Below are 17,030 nucleotides of genomic sequence, written 5' to 3'. Positions count from 1 at the left end.
TCCTAGCAGAAGGATCAAGAAAGAGGCTCTGGACTACAACGTCTATAAGTGAAGAGAGAGGAGGAAGAGACTAAAGAACACTGCATATGGTTCCCGATCACTTTTTAGACAACTGTGGTGAGCTGCGGGTCAGCTACCCAGCAACGCCCTACTAATGGTGTTCACTTCAGTGTACACCAGGAGGCGGAGGAGAGATAGGGCTGCTTCACGTTTTTTTGTTTTTGTTCTCAAGGTGACAATGGCAAGGGAGTCTGGTTATTTATTTATTGGACATACTTTGACACTGAAATTGGAACTACATTATTCCTTAGTAAAAGAACTAGCCTTGATTTCATGAATTACAGTTAAAATACTACCAATGGGAAGAATAAAATATATTTCGGACAGAGGGAAGAAACAAACTGCTTAGATGTGTAGATGTGAGCAAAATATTTATTCATTTGTTCTTAAGGAAAATGGATATAAAATAATTGAGATTTAAAAACATGTAGCAGCTGGGCACGGTGGTTCATGCCTGTGATCCCAGCACTTTGGGAGGCCGAGGCAGGCAGATCACTTGAGGTCAAGAGTTCAAGACCAGCCTGACCAACATGGTGAAACCTTGTCTCTATTAAAAATACAAAAATTAGCTGGGCATTGTGGCATGTGCCTGTAATCTCAGCTACTCAGGAGGCTGCAGCACAAGAACTGCTTGAACCCGGGCGGCAGAGGTTGCAGTGAGCTGACAGCGCGCCACTGCACTCCAGCCTGGGCGACACACCCAAACTCCATCTCAAAAATAAAATAAAATAAAATAAAATAAAACAAAACATGTAGCTGTGTGTCTATCTTTCTCCCCATGCTGAAGCAAAGCTTTAAAATCAATGTTACAGATATTTTAAATTTAATATGAAGGCCATAATATGAATTTAATAGGTCCTGTCCCTTTAAAAATGCTCAAAAAGAAGAAAAGGAAAAGATCTTGTTTCAACCTTTCTCATTGTTGAAAGAAATATTAATCCTTCCCTTGGAACAGTTATAATGTGTTTAAAGTATCGTCCATAGTAAGTTCTCAATTAATTTAGCTATTGCTATCATAATTATTTTATTAAATAGTAGCAGATTTTGAGATAGTTTTACCTTCGGAAATTTTGACTTTATATGACTTAATGCCTTTTCCATTATTTCAGTTGGAAAAGCTTACCTCTTGTAAATGAGACTCCTTTTTCTTTGCAGACAAATTTAAATGCTTTTCAAGGATAGAATAATATTTTTCACTTTCTTTGTCAAACTTCTTCTTTCCATCCTAAAAGAGAGCAATAACAACAAAAAATATTTAATTCAGAGCATCCAGAAAACACTGATTTTCACCATTCCCATCAAAGTCCCATGTAATTATTTAATAAAGATAGTCCCAACTATGTGTAAAACCTTAATTTAGTAAAAATAGGAAGATGGAAGTGAAACAAGCCATTTCAGTATGTACTCTGCTCTCAAAAAAGCTTTCCATCTTGTAGTGAGAAATACATGTATAAACAAAAAAGGCAAGTCACATCTCCTTTGGAGCAAACGGAACTGTAGTATGGGTAGGGGCCAGGCTGGCTACAGCGAGTCCCACCAAGAGCGCTATAATTGACTCTTAACAATATATTCTGATCCAGTAGGTCTGAGATGTGACCAAGAGAAAATGTCTTTCTTAGGCTTTTTGTTGATTCAGATGAGTCAATATATAATGTCTGGAGAACCACTCACATGGAATCTTTTCACAGAATCATATTATTTCTCAGCCACAGAAGATACCTGAAATATCAAATGACTCATTCTTGACATGGAGGAAAAGATTTTTAAATGCTGGTAGTTTCAAATAATTAAATAAGAAAATTCGAAGTCAAATAAATCGAAAGGATTAACAACCTCTGTACCATAAACTCTGAACATAACTCTAATAGCTGACCTTTGTTCCTGATATGTTGGAGTTTTGGGGAGCAACTGGGAGGGGGAATAGTGAGAAGGGAGTAACTTTACCTTTATCCTATGGCATGCTTCCATAGAAATGCAAATTGAATGAAACATTGAAGGGAAGAGGACATACCTGGGCATATAATCTTCTACAACTATAAATATTGTATCCAGCATATATGTCTTTTCCATTTATAAGTCCATATGAAACAAATACTAAGTAACTACAATCATAAATTTCATTGGCTAAAGAAGTACTATTCCTTTCTTTTATTTCAGTGTCTCTAAAACTGCGACATCTGGATCACCTAAATTAGGTGTTTATAAGCACGTTCAGAATGCAGATTCCTATTTTTCTCCTTCCAGAGATTCTGGAACTGATTTTTTTTTAAACAAGTTCATTATGTGTTTGTAACACATAATGCTTTGCTTCATTACTTGCATAAATACCTAGAAGAGGTTATTTAAAAATAATCAATGAATAGATGCACAGATGGGTGGATAGAGGAAGGGAAAAAAGGAGAGAGGGAAGTATTAGATTGGTGCAGAAGTAATTGCAGTTTTTGTCAAGTGTAGAATTAATTATGGTTTTTGAACCTAACTGAACCTAATTAAAGAGAAGGAAAATCTTCCAGCTTAAGGGATTTTCCTGTTATTCTGAGGTTGTCAGATTCAGGTTTATCTATCTAGAAAATGCTATTTTGATCCATTGGCACTCTTAACTTTCTTCTCGGTTATACTTCCAAGCACCCATCATAATCTTTTTCCATGTGTGGAATTTTAGAAAGTGAGCTGGTAAAATTGAGCTGAAAAGGAAGAGTAAGTAAGGTTCTGCTTTAAGAGTTCACATCACTTTTAGACCATATAAGAAGTACTGAGATGTTTGTACATTAAAGTATTACCACCCATAAATGAGGGAAGGGAATAAATCAAACTATTCAAATAATTCTTATTACCTAAGGAGAAAATGTGGTCCTACTAAGATAAACACAACTGGACAATGAGTAGGATTCCACCACAAAAGGTGTGTTAAGAAACTCACATTACAAAACATGAAATAGCTGAACCAAAGGAAACGAGAGGCCCAAGGTTCAGGATAGAGAGGCTAGTCCTCTCCACTCACTGTTGGAGCAGATACCCCGGTGAATTTCCCATCTTGTGCTTGGTGGATGTTACTCTTTAATCTGGCACTTTATGCCCACAACTACCCTGCAACATACCTTTCTAAAGTTCTCTCTCACTAGCTCTTTTTCAGCTCCCTATCCATGATCCTTTTTTCTTTTCTCTCTCTAGGTCATTCCCTCTGACATAAATGCTCATTTCTTACAATTTCCACACATTCAAATTATATCTACTTTTGGCATTCAGCTCAAGCAAATGCCATTCATAATTCCCTTCTTTCAACTCTCTCCCTTTTGAATGTTCATGTAGTTATATATATATATGGGTCTCTAATAGGGTTCATGTTCTACTTACAGCAGAGATTTTATGTATACACCCCCATCTACCTTAAAATGGAACACCTAATGAATACTCGATAAATATTTAATAAGTGAAATTCTTCTTCTTATAATAGTGGCCACCACAGACCCTCACAGACACTCTATTTGTTCAACAAACTGTTATCCATGGTACAAGGAACAAATCTGTACAAACAGTCCTAACTCAAATCCACTAAGTGAGCAACCAGCTGGGTTACAGTATAGTACAGAAAACTGACTCCCTTTCATCTTAAAATAGATGCTTACAATTTCTCACTTTTCACAGAAGAGGAAGAAACTGGTTTCAGGAGGAGAGTGCACAGCTGTGGTGACGACACTTGTATCTTTGTTTTCAGTTTGGGTAGGGTGACATTTTTGGAAATGTTAATTTGGGGCCAATACATCAGCATTTCTGGCAATACAAAAATCATTCTGAGAACCACTTCCTGGACTCTTATTCAAACCCTGCCCCTTCACACCACCAGGCCAGAAAAAAAGATCTCTAAGGTTCCAATGATGTAGATAACAAAAGCACATTCAGTTTAAGCATAAAATTAAAGAGCTGAGATAAAAGACTAGGCCACATGAAGGACAGCTATAATCTAGGGAAGCATCCTCTAGAAAACAAAAAGCACTTTACCTTGCAACTCACATCTCCTCCAAAAGCCATGATTTACTGCGCTGTAAGCCAAGTCTTATTTGGACTTAGTATCGTAACCCCATATAGCTACCTCTTGTCTCTTGTGTTACTTGTTGTGGACATCAAACTAAGAATTTTCTCTGAGATCAGAGCTGCTAAAGGAAGGGGAAAAAAACTCATGAACTGTTCCTAAATGCTGTTCATGATCACTGTTTTCTTATTGATATGGCATTATTAAAAAAATAGAGACTTCATACTGTAATGGGACGTTTTCTGTCAATCCACAGTAAGTACATTTAAATTAAGTAATCATTTAAAATAAAGCCACAATAAAATAATAATCTTGATGGAAAAAAAGATGAAGAGTGAGGTAGAAGGCGGTGTTCTAGAAGATAAATGATAAATGATAAAAGATAAAAGATGAAGCGTAGTACTGTTTTTAGTATCATGGTTGCTGCCATTACTTACTATTTGTCTATGCAGATAAAGATGGAGAGACAGAGAAAGGAGACACAGAGACAGAAGGCAACTACTGACTAAATAAATAAAATATATTCTCAAAAATGGTGACTTAGTTCTCAGACTCAGTTCTAGTTGGTGAAAAGTAAGCTGCATTTGGGGCTGCAATCAGCTGGCTTTCTAATCTACACTGCATTTATTTCGGGCACAGTGCTCACATTATTACTTACTAACCATGGTCAGGCCACATGTCCATTTTATACACTCAAATGAGGAATGGAAGGAAACTACTGTAGCACAAACTCCAAGTGTCAACTTTACTCTTAAAATTGTGGTTTGTATTAATTTTTAAAATGTCAAATATTTATAAGACTTTAGGCATATCACAAAGATAAAAATATATTAATACACCCTCTTATAACCAACTGATCTTTGGAAAAGCTGACAAAAATACATAATGGGGAAAGGACACCCTATTCAATAAATGATGCTGGAAAATTGGACAGCCATATGCAGAAGGGTGAAACTAGACCCCAATCTCTTCTCTTACCATATACAAAAATTAACTCAAGATGGGTTAAAGACTTCAAGGTAAGATCTGAAACTATAAAAATCCTAGAAGACCGGGTGCCTGTGGCTTACGCCTGTAATCCCAGCACTTTGGGAGGCCAAGGCTGGTGGATCACCTGAGGTCAGGACTTCGAGACCAGCCTGGCTGACATGGCGAAACCCCGTCTCTACTAAAAATACAAAAATTAACTGGGCATGGTGGTGGGCACTTGTAATCCCACCTATTTGGGAGGCTGAGGCAGGAGAATGGCTTGAACCCTGGAGGGGGAAGTTGCAGTGAGCCAAGATCACACCACTGCACTCCAGCCTGGGCAATAAAAGTGAAACTCTGAAATTCCGTTAAAAAAAAAAAATCCTAGAAAAAAAACTAGGAAAAACTCTAGCTTATGGAAAGAATTTATGACTAAAATCTCAAAAGCAAATGCAACAAAAACAAAACAAGACAAATAGAACTTAATCAAACTAAAAAGTTCTGAACAGCAAAAGAAATAATCAACAAGTAAAGAGACTACCTACAGAACGGGAGAAAGAATTTGCAAACAATCCACCCAACAAAGGGCTAATATCCATAACCTACAAGAAATTCAATCAACCCCACAAGAAAAAGACAAATAACCCTATTAAAAACTAGGCAGAGGACATGAATAGACATTTCTCAAAAGAAGACACATAAGCAGCTAACATATGAAAAAATGCTCAATGTCACTAATCATCAGAGAAATGCAAATTAAAACCACAATGAGATACCATCTCACATCAGTCAGAATGGTTGGTCAGAAAACCACAGATGCTGGCGAGGCTGCAGAAAAAAGGGAATGATTATACACTGTTGGTGGAAACATAAATTATTTCTATGGAAAACAGTATGGAGGTTTTGCAAAGAACTAAGAATAGAGCTACCATTTTACATAGCAATCTCAGTATTGGGTGGGGTTGCCCAAAGGGAAAGAAATCATTAGATCAAACGGTTACCTACACTTATATTACAGCAGCATTCACAATAGCAGACTCATGGAATCAACCTAAATGCCCATCGATGGATAATTGGATTTTTAAAATGTGATATATATACACCATGGAATACTTAAACTACTCAGACATAAAGAAAAATGAAACACGTCTCTTGCAGCAACACGGATGGAACTGGGGGCCATTATCCTAAGAAAAATGACTCAGTAACAGCCAAAAACTGTATGTTCTAACTTATAAGTGAAATTTAAAAACCGGGTACACATGAATATACAGAGTGGGATAATAGACACTGGAGACTCCAAACAGTGGGAGGTGGGTGAAGGATGAAATATTACCTATTGGGTACAGTGAACACTATTCAGGTGATGGGTACACTAAAAGCCCAGAATACACGCTATTGTTTTAAAAGATGCCAATCCAATGTCTTCCACTGACCACAAGCAAGTACCAAAGATGAAGAACAGACTTTACCATACTTAATCATAAGTAGAAATAAATTATGAAAATGTTATCTAACCACATTTTTCTATAAAAGACTACTAGAAAGCTTTGTTTAAATACTTTAATTAGCAATCTTCGTTTTAATGTTACTATAAGTTTTAAAAAATAAGTGAATATTTCTACATTTCTTTGTAGTAAAAGAAAATATCATTAATATTGATTCATGATATTTTCAAGTCTCAATATTATTAATTGCCACATAGGGTATTGTGAAATTTCCCAAGCAACTATTTATGTTATCATGTTAGTATAGCCATTATCTAAATAAGCACTATTTTGAGAAATCCTTCAACTTAAGTAATAATAAAAACCAATAGCTGTTTGTATTCCAAAAACATGAGGAATTCTTATAAATTATCATGGTGTTAGGCTCTGAAAATACATAAGAGGATTAGAGGTAGCTCCAACTACCACCCCTAATTAGACTTCTTCTTCCTCTGATGGTGGGATGTACTCCTTGCCTAGAGTGGCAGCCCACAGCAGCATCACCACCTCTGACTCCCAAAAGGGCCAGTTGCTAGAACAGTCCACCCCATGTTATCTAGGTATTACCTAGGGCCCAAGGGATCTTGGCATCCAGAAGCTCAATTTGGTGAGAATATTGGTGTGGCTTGCACAGCAATGTCTCTCCTCTGGGTGATTCCACCCAACAACTCTTAATCTCTCAACCCATTCTCCACCAACTCCCCCATCCACAATCTGCTGAAATCCAGACATCCCAATATGGCTTCTTTCCAGAGGGTTGTACCATTATAATTCGCCATATCTCTTGCTTTCCCAGTTACGTCACTGCCACCACCACCAGGTGATCAAACTCTTAGGAACCAAAGGATTCACATTTGCATTTACAAGGAACTCCTACAAACCGGACAGAAAGAAGCAAGCAGATAATGCATGTCAAGGATATGAAGGGATAATGCACAAAAGAGGAAACCCAAAGTGTAACACACATATGAAGAGTTGTTCAAACTCATTCATTATTGGAGACAAGCAAATTAAATCCACCAGCTATTACATTATATCAATTGGATGCTATATGACTTAGAAAGTTGAATGATGCCATGTGCTGAGAGCATGTGGAGACACAGGAACCCTTATGTACTATTGATGGGATTGTAGAGGGGTGAAGCCGTTTTAGAGGGAAACATTGCACTACTAAGGGACATATATGTGTGTCCTAAGAACCAACTTCTGGGTGTATCTCTCAATGAGACGCTAACAGAAGTGTCCATAGCAAATGTGAATGAGGATGTTCATTAAGGTGTTATCTGTGGGAACAGAAAAGGAGCTGGGGTATTTGTTAGAGGGTACATAAAATGTTTTAGATGTGTGCCATGGAGTGCTACATGGAAGTTAGAGAGAAATACTAAATGTTGATGGATCTCAAAACACAGTTTTGGGTAGAAAAATTTAAAACAAATAGATACATCAAACAACATAATTTCTAGAAATTAAAATGTAAATAAGGAAGAGGGCTATTAAAATCAGAAAATAGAGTTTTAAAACATGAAGAATATCAGAAACCCATCTGACTAATAGAACTGCTGAATGAGAGATGAGAATCGCCAAAAAAAAAAAAAAAAAATTTCAGGAAAATTTCCAGAATGAATTTTTTTTAAAGTTTCCGTATTAAAATGGCCCAATATGTACACTGTGCAATGAATGAGAAAATAAACAAAAGGCATATCATCATAAAAGGTTTAAAAATATCGATAAAATGAAAACCTAAAAGCAATCCATACGAAAATGGAGCTTACATAAAAATCATCTGAAATCAGAACAATAATGGATCTTCAACAGCAAAAAAGAAGCATTAAATCAAAATCCATAGCCCTCAAATTTCTGAGGACTAATTCATTCAAATCTAGCTTTCTATTTCTAGTTAAATTATCATTCCAGGTGGAGGGTAGAATAAAAATATTTACAAATGTGTAAGGCCTCAAAAATTCTACTGCTTCTGTACCATTTCTCAGGAGAATACTGAGGGGTGTGCTTTGCTCACATGAGGGAATAAATTAAGGAAGTTAGGTACAAGATCTGAAAAAACAAGTTTTTTCAGTTTAGAGTCACAGAGAACTCCCAAAATAATGGTAATTTGATCTTCCAGAAAATTAGATGGACAAGTAAGGCTTTGAACTTTAAAGCAACCAGCTAAGATGAGAGTTACAGGAGAGATGTCTCTAAACAAATGGAATGGAGAAGGTATTATGTGATATGTCTAAACATATTAAGACTATCGCCCTGGTCAGAGTGCAGTGGCAACATCTTGGCTAACTGCAGCTTCCGCTTCGGAAGTCAAACAATTCCTGTGCCTCGGCCTCCTGAGTAGCTGGGACCACAGGCATGCACCACCATGCCCAGTTAATTTTGGTACCTTTAGTAGAGACAGGGTTTTGCTACATTGGCCAGGCTGGTCTCAAATTCGTGGCCTCAAGTGAACCACCTGCCTCGAACTCCCTAAGTGGTAGGATTACAGGTGTGAGCCACTGCATCTGGCCCAAGGTTTGTTGTGTAATTACATCCTTGTACTTGGAAACAGAAAATTAAGCAAAATTTGAAAGTAAGGCAATTATTGACACCAAGAAAAAAAACTTATGCAAAAAAAGTAATCATAGAATCTGATACGGTTCACCTATGAACCATAATTTATTGTTATGTGAACAATGAGCATTGATCTTTTTAAAAATGTAATCAAATGATATATATTTGGAAGGTAGCAGGAAGGGAAATATGTTTGAAGTAGTAGTGGTTGTGGTACTGTAAGGATGCTAAATATTCATCTTCCATAGGTGGAAGTTAATTATTAAAGACATACACAGTTTTCAACAACCTAATCATATGTGAAGGCATATAAATTATAAATTAAGCCAGCTCTCTGCTCTATCTCTATTCCAAAGTTCTGATACCTGAAGGCAAATACTTGTGAATTTTTAAGCTACTCATTCACATTTATCTTCACTTTTCTAAATAATATATTCACTTTCCTTTTTCAATTTTAGGCATTGTTAAATTCTTCAATAATTGAATTCTGTTTTAAAAATGAGAAGAAAAGGATAAAAAATGGAGATGGGATAGCAAGAGAGGAGGAGAAACACGAAAGTTGAAAAATTGGTAAGAATGAACAAAAATTAGAATGGAGAGAAGAGAAAGTTTCCTAAGGGTATGCTGACACCTGGCTCACAAGTAGATTTTTATTAATTCATTCATTAACTTGAGCTTTTAGTAAATACCCATTTTGTGACTGGTACTATGCTCAGTGCTGACCAAGACCAGGAGAACAATTAACAGTGGTTGTAAAGTAGTTTGCATACCAGAACTCCACATACAAATTCTACAAGGTAAGAATAATAAATCCTCATTTTATAAGCATGAAAACATTATCAAAGAAGAGAGAAGTAATCTGACCAAGGTCATAGAGCTTATGACAGGCGCGGCAGATAATCAAAATTAAATCTGTCTGTTCCCAGTTCCATGTTCCTTGCAAAGTAAAATGCAATCTAAGGAAGCAACAGATTAAAACTATAGCACTTCATTTCCTCCAAAAAAAAAAAAAAAAAAAGGTGGAGAGGTGAGGTGGGAGATGAAGGAGAAAAAGGACAAAGGAAAGAAGAGAGGGAAGAAAGAAAGAAAAGTGAACAAAGAAAGAGATTAAGGAAAGAGGGGATGAGAGGCCGGGCACGGTGGCTCATGCCTATAACCCCAGCATTTTGGGAGGCTGAGGCGAGTGGATCATCTGAGGTCAGGAGTTTGAGAACAGCCTGGTCAACATGGCGAAACCCCATCTCTACTAAAAATACAAAAATTAGCTGGGTGTGGTGGCAGGCACCTGTAATTCCAGCTACTTGGGAGGCTGAGACAGGAGAATCGCTTGAATCTGGGAGGCAGAGATTGCAGTGAGCAGAGATCACATCACCGTACTTCAGCCTGGGTGAGAAAGCAAGACTCCATTTCAAAAAAAAAAAAAAAACCATGAACCCAGGAGGCGGAGCTTGCAGTGAGCTGAGATCCGGCCACTGCACTCCATCCTGGGCAACAGAGCGAGACTCCGTCTCAAAAAAAAAAAAACAATATGAGAGAAGAAAAGTAGGAAGTAGAAGGGGTGTTGGGTATTTGTAATGCTGCTTTAAACCTTGTGAGAGAAAGAGAATGATGTTGAGAGCATATGATAGCATCTGCGATGATTAATACTGAGTGTCAACTTGATTAGATTGAAGGATACAAAGTATTAATCCTGAGTCTGTCTGTGTAAGTGTTGCCAAAAGAGATGAACATTTGAGTCAGTGGGCTGGGGAAGGCAGATCCACCCTTAAGCTGGTGGGCACAGTCTAATCAGCTTCCAGTGAATATAAAGCAGGCAGAAAAAATGTGAAAAGGCGAGACAGCATCTTTCTCAGCCTACATCTTTCTCCCATGCTGGATGCCTCCTGCCCTCAAACATCGGACTCCAAGTTCTTCAGTTCTGAGACTCAGGCTGACTATCCTTGCTCCTTAGATTGCAGAGAGCCTATTGTGGGACTTTGTGATCATGTAAGTTAATACTTAATAAACTTCCCTTTACATATACATATATTCTGCCCCTCTAAGAGAACGCTGACTAATACAGCATCCAGCCGGGCGCGGTGGCTCAAGCCTGTAATCCCAGCACTTTGGGAGGCTGAGATGGGTGGATCACAAGGTCAGGAGATCGAGACCATCCTGGCTAACATGGTGAAACCCCGTCTCTACTAAAAAATACAAAAACCTAGCCGGGCGAGGTGGCGGGCGCCTGTAGTCCCAGCTACTCAGGAGGCTGAGGCAGGAGAATGGCGTGAACCCGGGAGGCGGAGCTTGCAGTGAGCTGAGATCCGGCCACTGCACTCCAGGCTGGGTGACAAAGCAAGACTCTGTCTCAACAACAACAACAACAAAAAATACAGCATCCAATTGTCAATCTCCTCTTGTAGCTATGGGAAGACAAGGAAGACTGGAATTAGTAGGCAGACAGTGTGCGGAGTGCCTACAAGCTGATGGCTCTGACATCAAGTTAGGAATAAAACTAGGGTTACATAACTCTGCATACCAGACAAGATATGTGGAAAATCACCCTGGGTGAATTTGAAGATTTCCTAATTAAAGTTACTGAAGCTTTTTTCCATGCCAAGCATTTGGATTTCTCTGCTCTTCTAGGATGACAAAGAACTTGGATGAACAAATACGAACTGATAAATTACTAGGCAAAACAAAGACTACTTAGACCACTTATAACAAGTACTGGATCTGACTAAAACTAACAGATGTAATTTTTTTTCTTATTCCTAAAAACAATAGCAGTAGAAATTAAACTTTTATATTATATTACATATAATACTGCTTTAGTTCAAATTTCCAAGAAAACATTGCCTGAGGCAAAGCTTGCCTGCTAAAGCTTGGGGTGTGTGTGTGTGTGTGTGTGTGCGTGCGTGCACGCACGCATCTTGGACAGCAAGACTGAGGAATAGAGATGTGAGACAAGGAAGGAAGGTAAATACAAGTGGTCTCAGCTGAGCTGGCCACAGCAGCATGAGGAGCCAGCCAGCTACTCTACCTCTGTGGCACATCTCCATTCATGCTGTCCAAAACCAACACACCTTGGGGCTGTTCACTGGGCAAGCAAGCAAGAAGCAAGTTTATCTGCCAGTTCCTTCTCATAATTGATCAAAATTTACCGCATGGAACAAGAACTCTCCTGCCTTTCAGTGTCGCCTGGCCCCACTAGCAGTCATGGGAGACGCCAGAGCCCAGAGGTGACGGTACAGTACTCCATCCGTGGTCTAGACGTGATGGGAGGAGCCAACGTGCCCTGAAGCCTCTGCACCATACATGCTGCGGTTCCCACTGCAGCAGGAGTCTGCACTGGAGCCAGGCCTTGAGCATGTGAAAGGGATAAGATGTGATACTCCTAGTTCAGGGTGTTCTACTGAGCAAGACCAAAGAGCCCTGAAAGACATAAACTGGGCTCAATACCAATATAAATAGTCCTAAGATGTATATGAAAGTTAACATCTTTATTGAGTGTGTTATCTCTATGATTTTATGATAAGAAAAACAAAACATTTTCAAGAGCTTTGCAGGCTCATTCACAATCTTATTCTCTTGATCCAATTTTATATATTTTCCTATCAATAAGGATTTCTGGAAGATTATGCTTAAACTGACTCCCATCTTAAAGAGTGGAAAAATGAGGTTCATGGAAATTAATTATAGGCCACTCAGTCACAAGAGGATAGAATCTAGACTAAAACACAACACCTTTCTCAAAATCAGCATTAAACAGCACAACTGCTTAGTTTTAACATTTAAAGGAAAAAATGACTGCCCCATTCTTCAAAGGGTTAAAGTGTTTTGGTCAACGTTACAGAATTAGCCACATGAGCCAATTCCAGGAACTGCCTTTGACTGAATATCTGCTTATGGAATCCCCTTTTCTGCTAGTTTTATTAAAAAAGAAAAAAGAGGGTCTGTTCCAAGATGGCCAAATAGGAAGAGCTCTGGTCTGCAGCTCCCAGAGGGATCGATGCAGAAGACAGGTGATTTCTGCATTTCCAACAGAGGTACCTGGTTCATCTCACTGGGACTGGTCGGACAGTGGGTGCAGCCCACAGAGAGTGAGCCGAAGCAGGGTGGGGCATTGCCTCACCCGGGAAGTGCAAGGGGTCGGGGGATTTCCCTTTCCTAGCAAAGGGAAGTCATGACAGACTGTATCTGGAAAAATGGGACACTTCCGCCCAAATACTGTGCTTTTCCCAAGGTTTTAGCAACCAGCAGAAAAAGAGATTCTCTACCGTGCCTGGCTTGGCAGGTCCCACGCCCGTGGAGCCTTGCACACTGCTAGCACAGCCCTCTGAGATCAAACTGTGGAGCGGCAGCCTGGTTGGGGAAGGGGCATCCACCATTGCTGAGACTTGTGTAGGTAAACAAAGTGGCCACGAAGCTCAAACCGCAGATCAGCAAGACCTACTGCCTCTATGGATTCCACATCTGTGGGCAGGGCATAGCTGAACAAAAGGCAGGAGACAACTTCTGCAGACTTCAATGTCCCTGTCTGACAATGGTGAAGAAAGCCGTGGTTCTCCCAGCGTGGCGTTTGAGCTCTGAGAACAGACAGGCTGCTTCCCTCAAGTGGGTTTCTGACTCCCATGTAGCCTAATTGGGAGACAACTCCCAGTAGGGGCCGACAGACACCTCATATAGGCAGGTGCCCCTCTGGTACAAAGCTTCCAGAGGAAGGATCAGGCAGCAATATTTACTGTTCTGGAATATTTGCTATTCTGCTGCCTCCGCTGGTGATACCCAGACAAACAGGGTCTGGAGTGGACCTCCAGCAAACTCCAACAGACTTGCAGCTGAGGGACCTGGCTGTTAGAAGGAAAACTAACGAACGGAAAGGAATAGCATCAACATCAACAAAAGTACATCTACACCAAAACCCCATGTGTAGGTCACTAACATCAAAGACCAGAGGTAGATAAAACCACAAAGATGGGAAAAACCAGAGTGGAAAAGCTGAAAATTCTAAACACCAGACTGCCTCTTCTCCTCCAAAGGATCGCAGTTCCTCACCAGTAATGGAACAAAGCTGGACGGAGAATGACTTTGACGAGTAGACAGAAGTAGACTTCAGAAGATCGGTAATAAGAAACTTCTCCGAGCTAAAGGAGCATGTTCTAACCCATCACAAGGAAGCTAAAAACTTTGAAAAAGGGTTAGACAAAAGGCTAACTAGAATAAACAGTGTAGAGAAGACCTTAAATGACCTGATGGAGCTGAAAACCATGGCACAAGAACTTCGTGACGCATACACAAGCTTCAATAGCCAATTCCATCAAGTGGAAGAAAGCGTATCAGTGATTGAAGATCAAATTAATGAAACAAAGAGAGAAGACAAGTTTAGGGAAAAAAGAGTAAAAAGAAACGAACAAAGTCTCCAAGAAATATGGTACTATGTGAAAAGACCAAACCTACGTTTGATTGGCATACTGAAAGTGATGGGAAGAATGGAACCAAGTTGGAAAACACTCTTCAGGATATTATCCAGCAAAATTTCCCCAACCTAGAGAGGCAGGCCAACATTCAAATTCAGGAAATACAGAGAATACCACAAAGATATTCCTCAAGAAGAGCAACCCCAAGACACATAATTGTCAGATTCAATAAGATTGAAATGAAGGAAAAAATGTTAAGGGCAGCCAGAGAGAAAGGTCGGGTTACCAGCAAAGGAAAGCCCATCAGACTAACAGTGGATTTCTCGGCAGAAACTGTACAAGCCAGAAGAGAGTGGGGGCCAATACTCAACATTCTTAAAGAAAAGAATTTTCAACCCAGTATTTCATATCCAGCCAAACTAAGCTTCATAAGTGGAGGAGAAGTAAAAATCCTTTACAGCCAAGCAAATGCTGAGAGATTTTGTCACCACCAGGCCTGCCTTACAAGAGCTCCTGAAGGAAGCACTAAACATGGAAAGAAACAACCGGTACCAGTCACTCTAAAAACATGCCAAATTGTAAAGACCATTGATGCTATGGAGAAACTGTATCAATTAATGGGCAAAATAACCAGCTAACATCATAATGACAGGATCAAATTAACACATAACAATATTAACCTTAAATGTAAATGGGCTAAATGCCCCAATTAAAATACACAGACTGGCAAATTGGATACAGAGTCAAGACCTATCAGTGTGCTGTATTCAGGAGCTCCATCTCACGTGTAAAGACATACATAGGCTCAAAATAAAGGGATGGAGGAAGATCTACCAAGCAAATAGAAGCACAAAAAAAAAAAAAAAAAAAGCAGGGGCTGCAATCCTAGTCTCTGATAAAACAGACTTTAAACCATCAAAGATCAAAACAGACAAAGAAGGCCATTACATAATGGTAAACGGATCAATTCAACAAGAAAAGCTAACTATCCTAAGTATATATGTACCCAATACAGGAGCACCCAGATTCATAAAGCAAGTCCTTAGAGACTTACAAAGAGACTTAGACTCTCACACAATAATAATAGGAGAGTTTAACACCCCACTGTCAATATTAGACAGATGAAGGAGACAGAAGGGTAAAAAGGATATCCAGGACTTGAACTCAGCTCTTCACCAAGCAGACCTAATAGACATCTACAGAACTTTCCACCCCAAATCAACAGAATATACAATCTTCTCAGCACCAGATTGCACTTATTCTAAAATTGACCACAAAATTGGAAGTAACGCACTCCTCAGCAAATGTAAAAGAACAGAAATCACAACAAACTGTTTCTCAGACCATAGTGCAATCAAATTAGAACTCTGGATTAAGAAGCTCACTCAAAACAACATGGAAACTGGACAACCTGCTCCTGAATGACTACTGGGTAAATAACGAAATGAAGGCAGAAATAAAGATGTTCTTCGAAACCAATGAGAACAAAGACACAATGTACCAGAATCTCTGGGACACATTTAAAGCAGTGTGTAGAGGGAAATTTATAGCACTAAATGCCCACAAGAGAAAGCAGGAAAGATCTAAAATCGACACCCTAATATCACAATTAAAAGAACTAGAGAAGCGAGAGCAAACAAATTCAAAAGCTAGCAAAAGGCAAGAAATAACTAAGATCAGAGCAGAAATCAAGGAGATGGAGACACTAAAAACCCTTCAAAAAAATCAGTGAATCCAGGAGCTGGTTTTTTGAAAACATCAACAAAACTGATAGACCGCTAGCAAGACTAATACAGAAGAAAAGAGAGAAGAATCAAATAGATAAAATAAAAAATGATAAAGGGGATATCACCACTGATCCCACAGAAATACAAACTACCATCAGAGAATACTATAAATGCCTCTACGCAAATAAACTAGAAAATCTAGAAGAAATGGAAAAATTCCTGGACATATACACCTTCCCAAGACTAAACTAGGAAGAAGTTGAATCTCTGAATAGACCAATAACAGGCTCTGAAATTGAGGCAGTAATTAATAGCCTACCAACCAAAAACAGTCTAGGACCAGATGGATTCACAGCCGAATTCTACCAGAGGTACAAAGAGGAGGGGGTACCATTCCTTCTGAAACTATTCCAATCAATAGAAAAAGAGGGAATCCTCCCTAACTCATTTTATGAGGCCAGCATCATCCTGATACCAAAGCCTGGCAGAGACACAACAAAAAAAGAGAATTTTAGACCAATATCCCTGAAGAACATTGATGTGAAAATCCTCAATAAAATACTGGCAAACCGAATCCAGCAGCACATCAAAAAGCTTACCCACCACGATCAAGTGGGCTTAATCCCTGGGATGCAAGGCTGGTTCAACATATGCAAATCAATAAACATAATCCATCACATAAACAAAACCAACGACAAAATCCACACGATTATCTCAATAGATGCAGAAAAGGCCTTCAACAAAATTCAGCAGCCCTTTATACTAAAAACTCTCAATAAACTAGTATCTCAAAATAATAAGC

At 39.0% G+C, this 17,030-nt stretch overlaps 1 protein-coding gene across 1 annotated transcript in view; it reads right to left on the bottom strand.

The window, feature by feature from the left end:
• The window catches only part of ARHGAP42 (Rho GTPase activating protein 42), a 307,373-nt gene that overhangs the window by 79,743 nt on the left and 210,600 nt on the right, over positions 1-17,030 (bottom strand). Inside the window, exon 5 of the mRNA XM_002799784.4 lies at positions 1,184-1,285. Coding sequence (XP_002799830.1) covers positions 1,184-1,285 — 102 coding nt within the window. The remainder of the gene's footprint in view (positions 1-1,183; positions 1,286-17,030) is intronic.

This window comes from Macaca mulatta, chromosome 14 (genome assembly GCF_049350105.2).
Source record: "Macaca mulatta isolate MMU2019108-1 chromosome 14, T2T-MMU8v2.0, whole genome shotgun sequence".
Lineage (NCBI taxonomy): Eukaryota > Metazoa > Chordata > Mammalia > Primates > Cercopithecidae > Macaca > Macaca mulatta.
The sequence above is the reverse complement of the archived record's forward strand: the minus strand, read 5'-3'. Positions and strand labels throughout refer to the sequence as shown.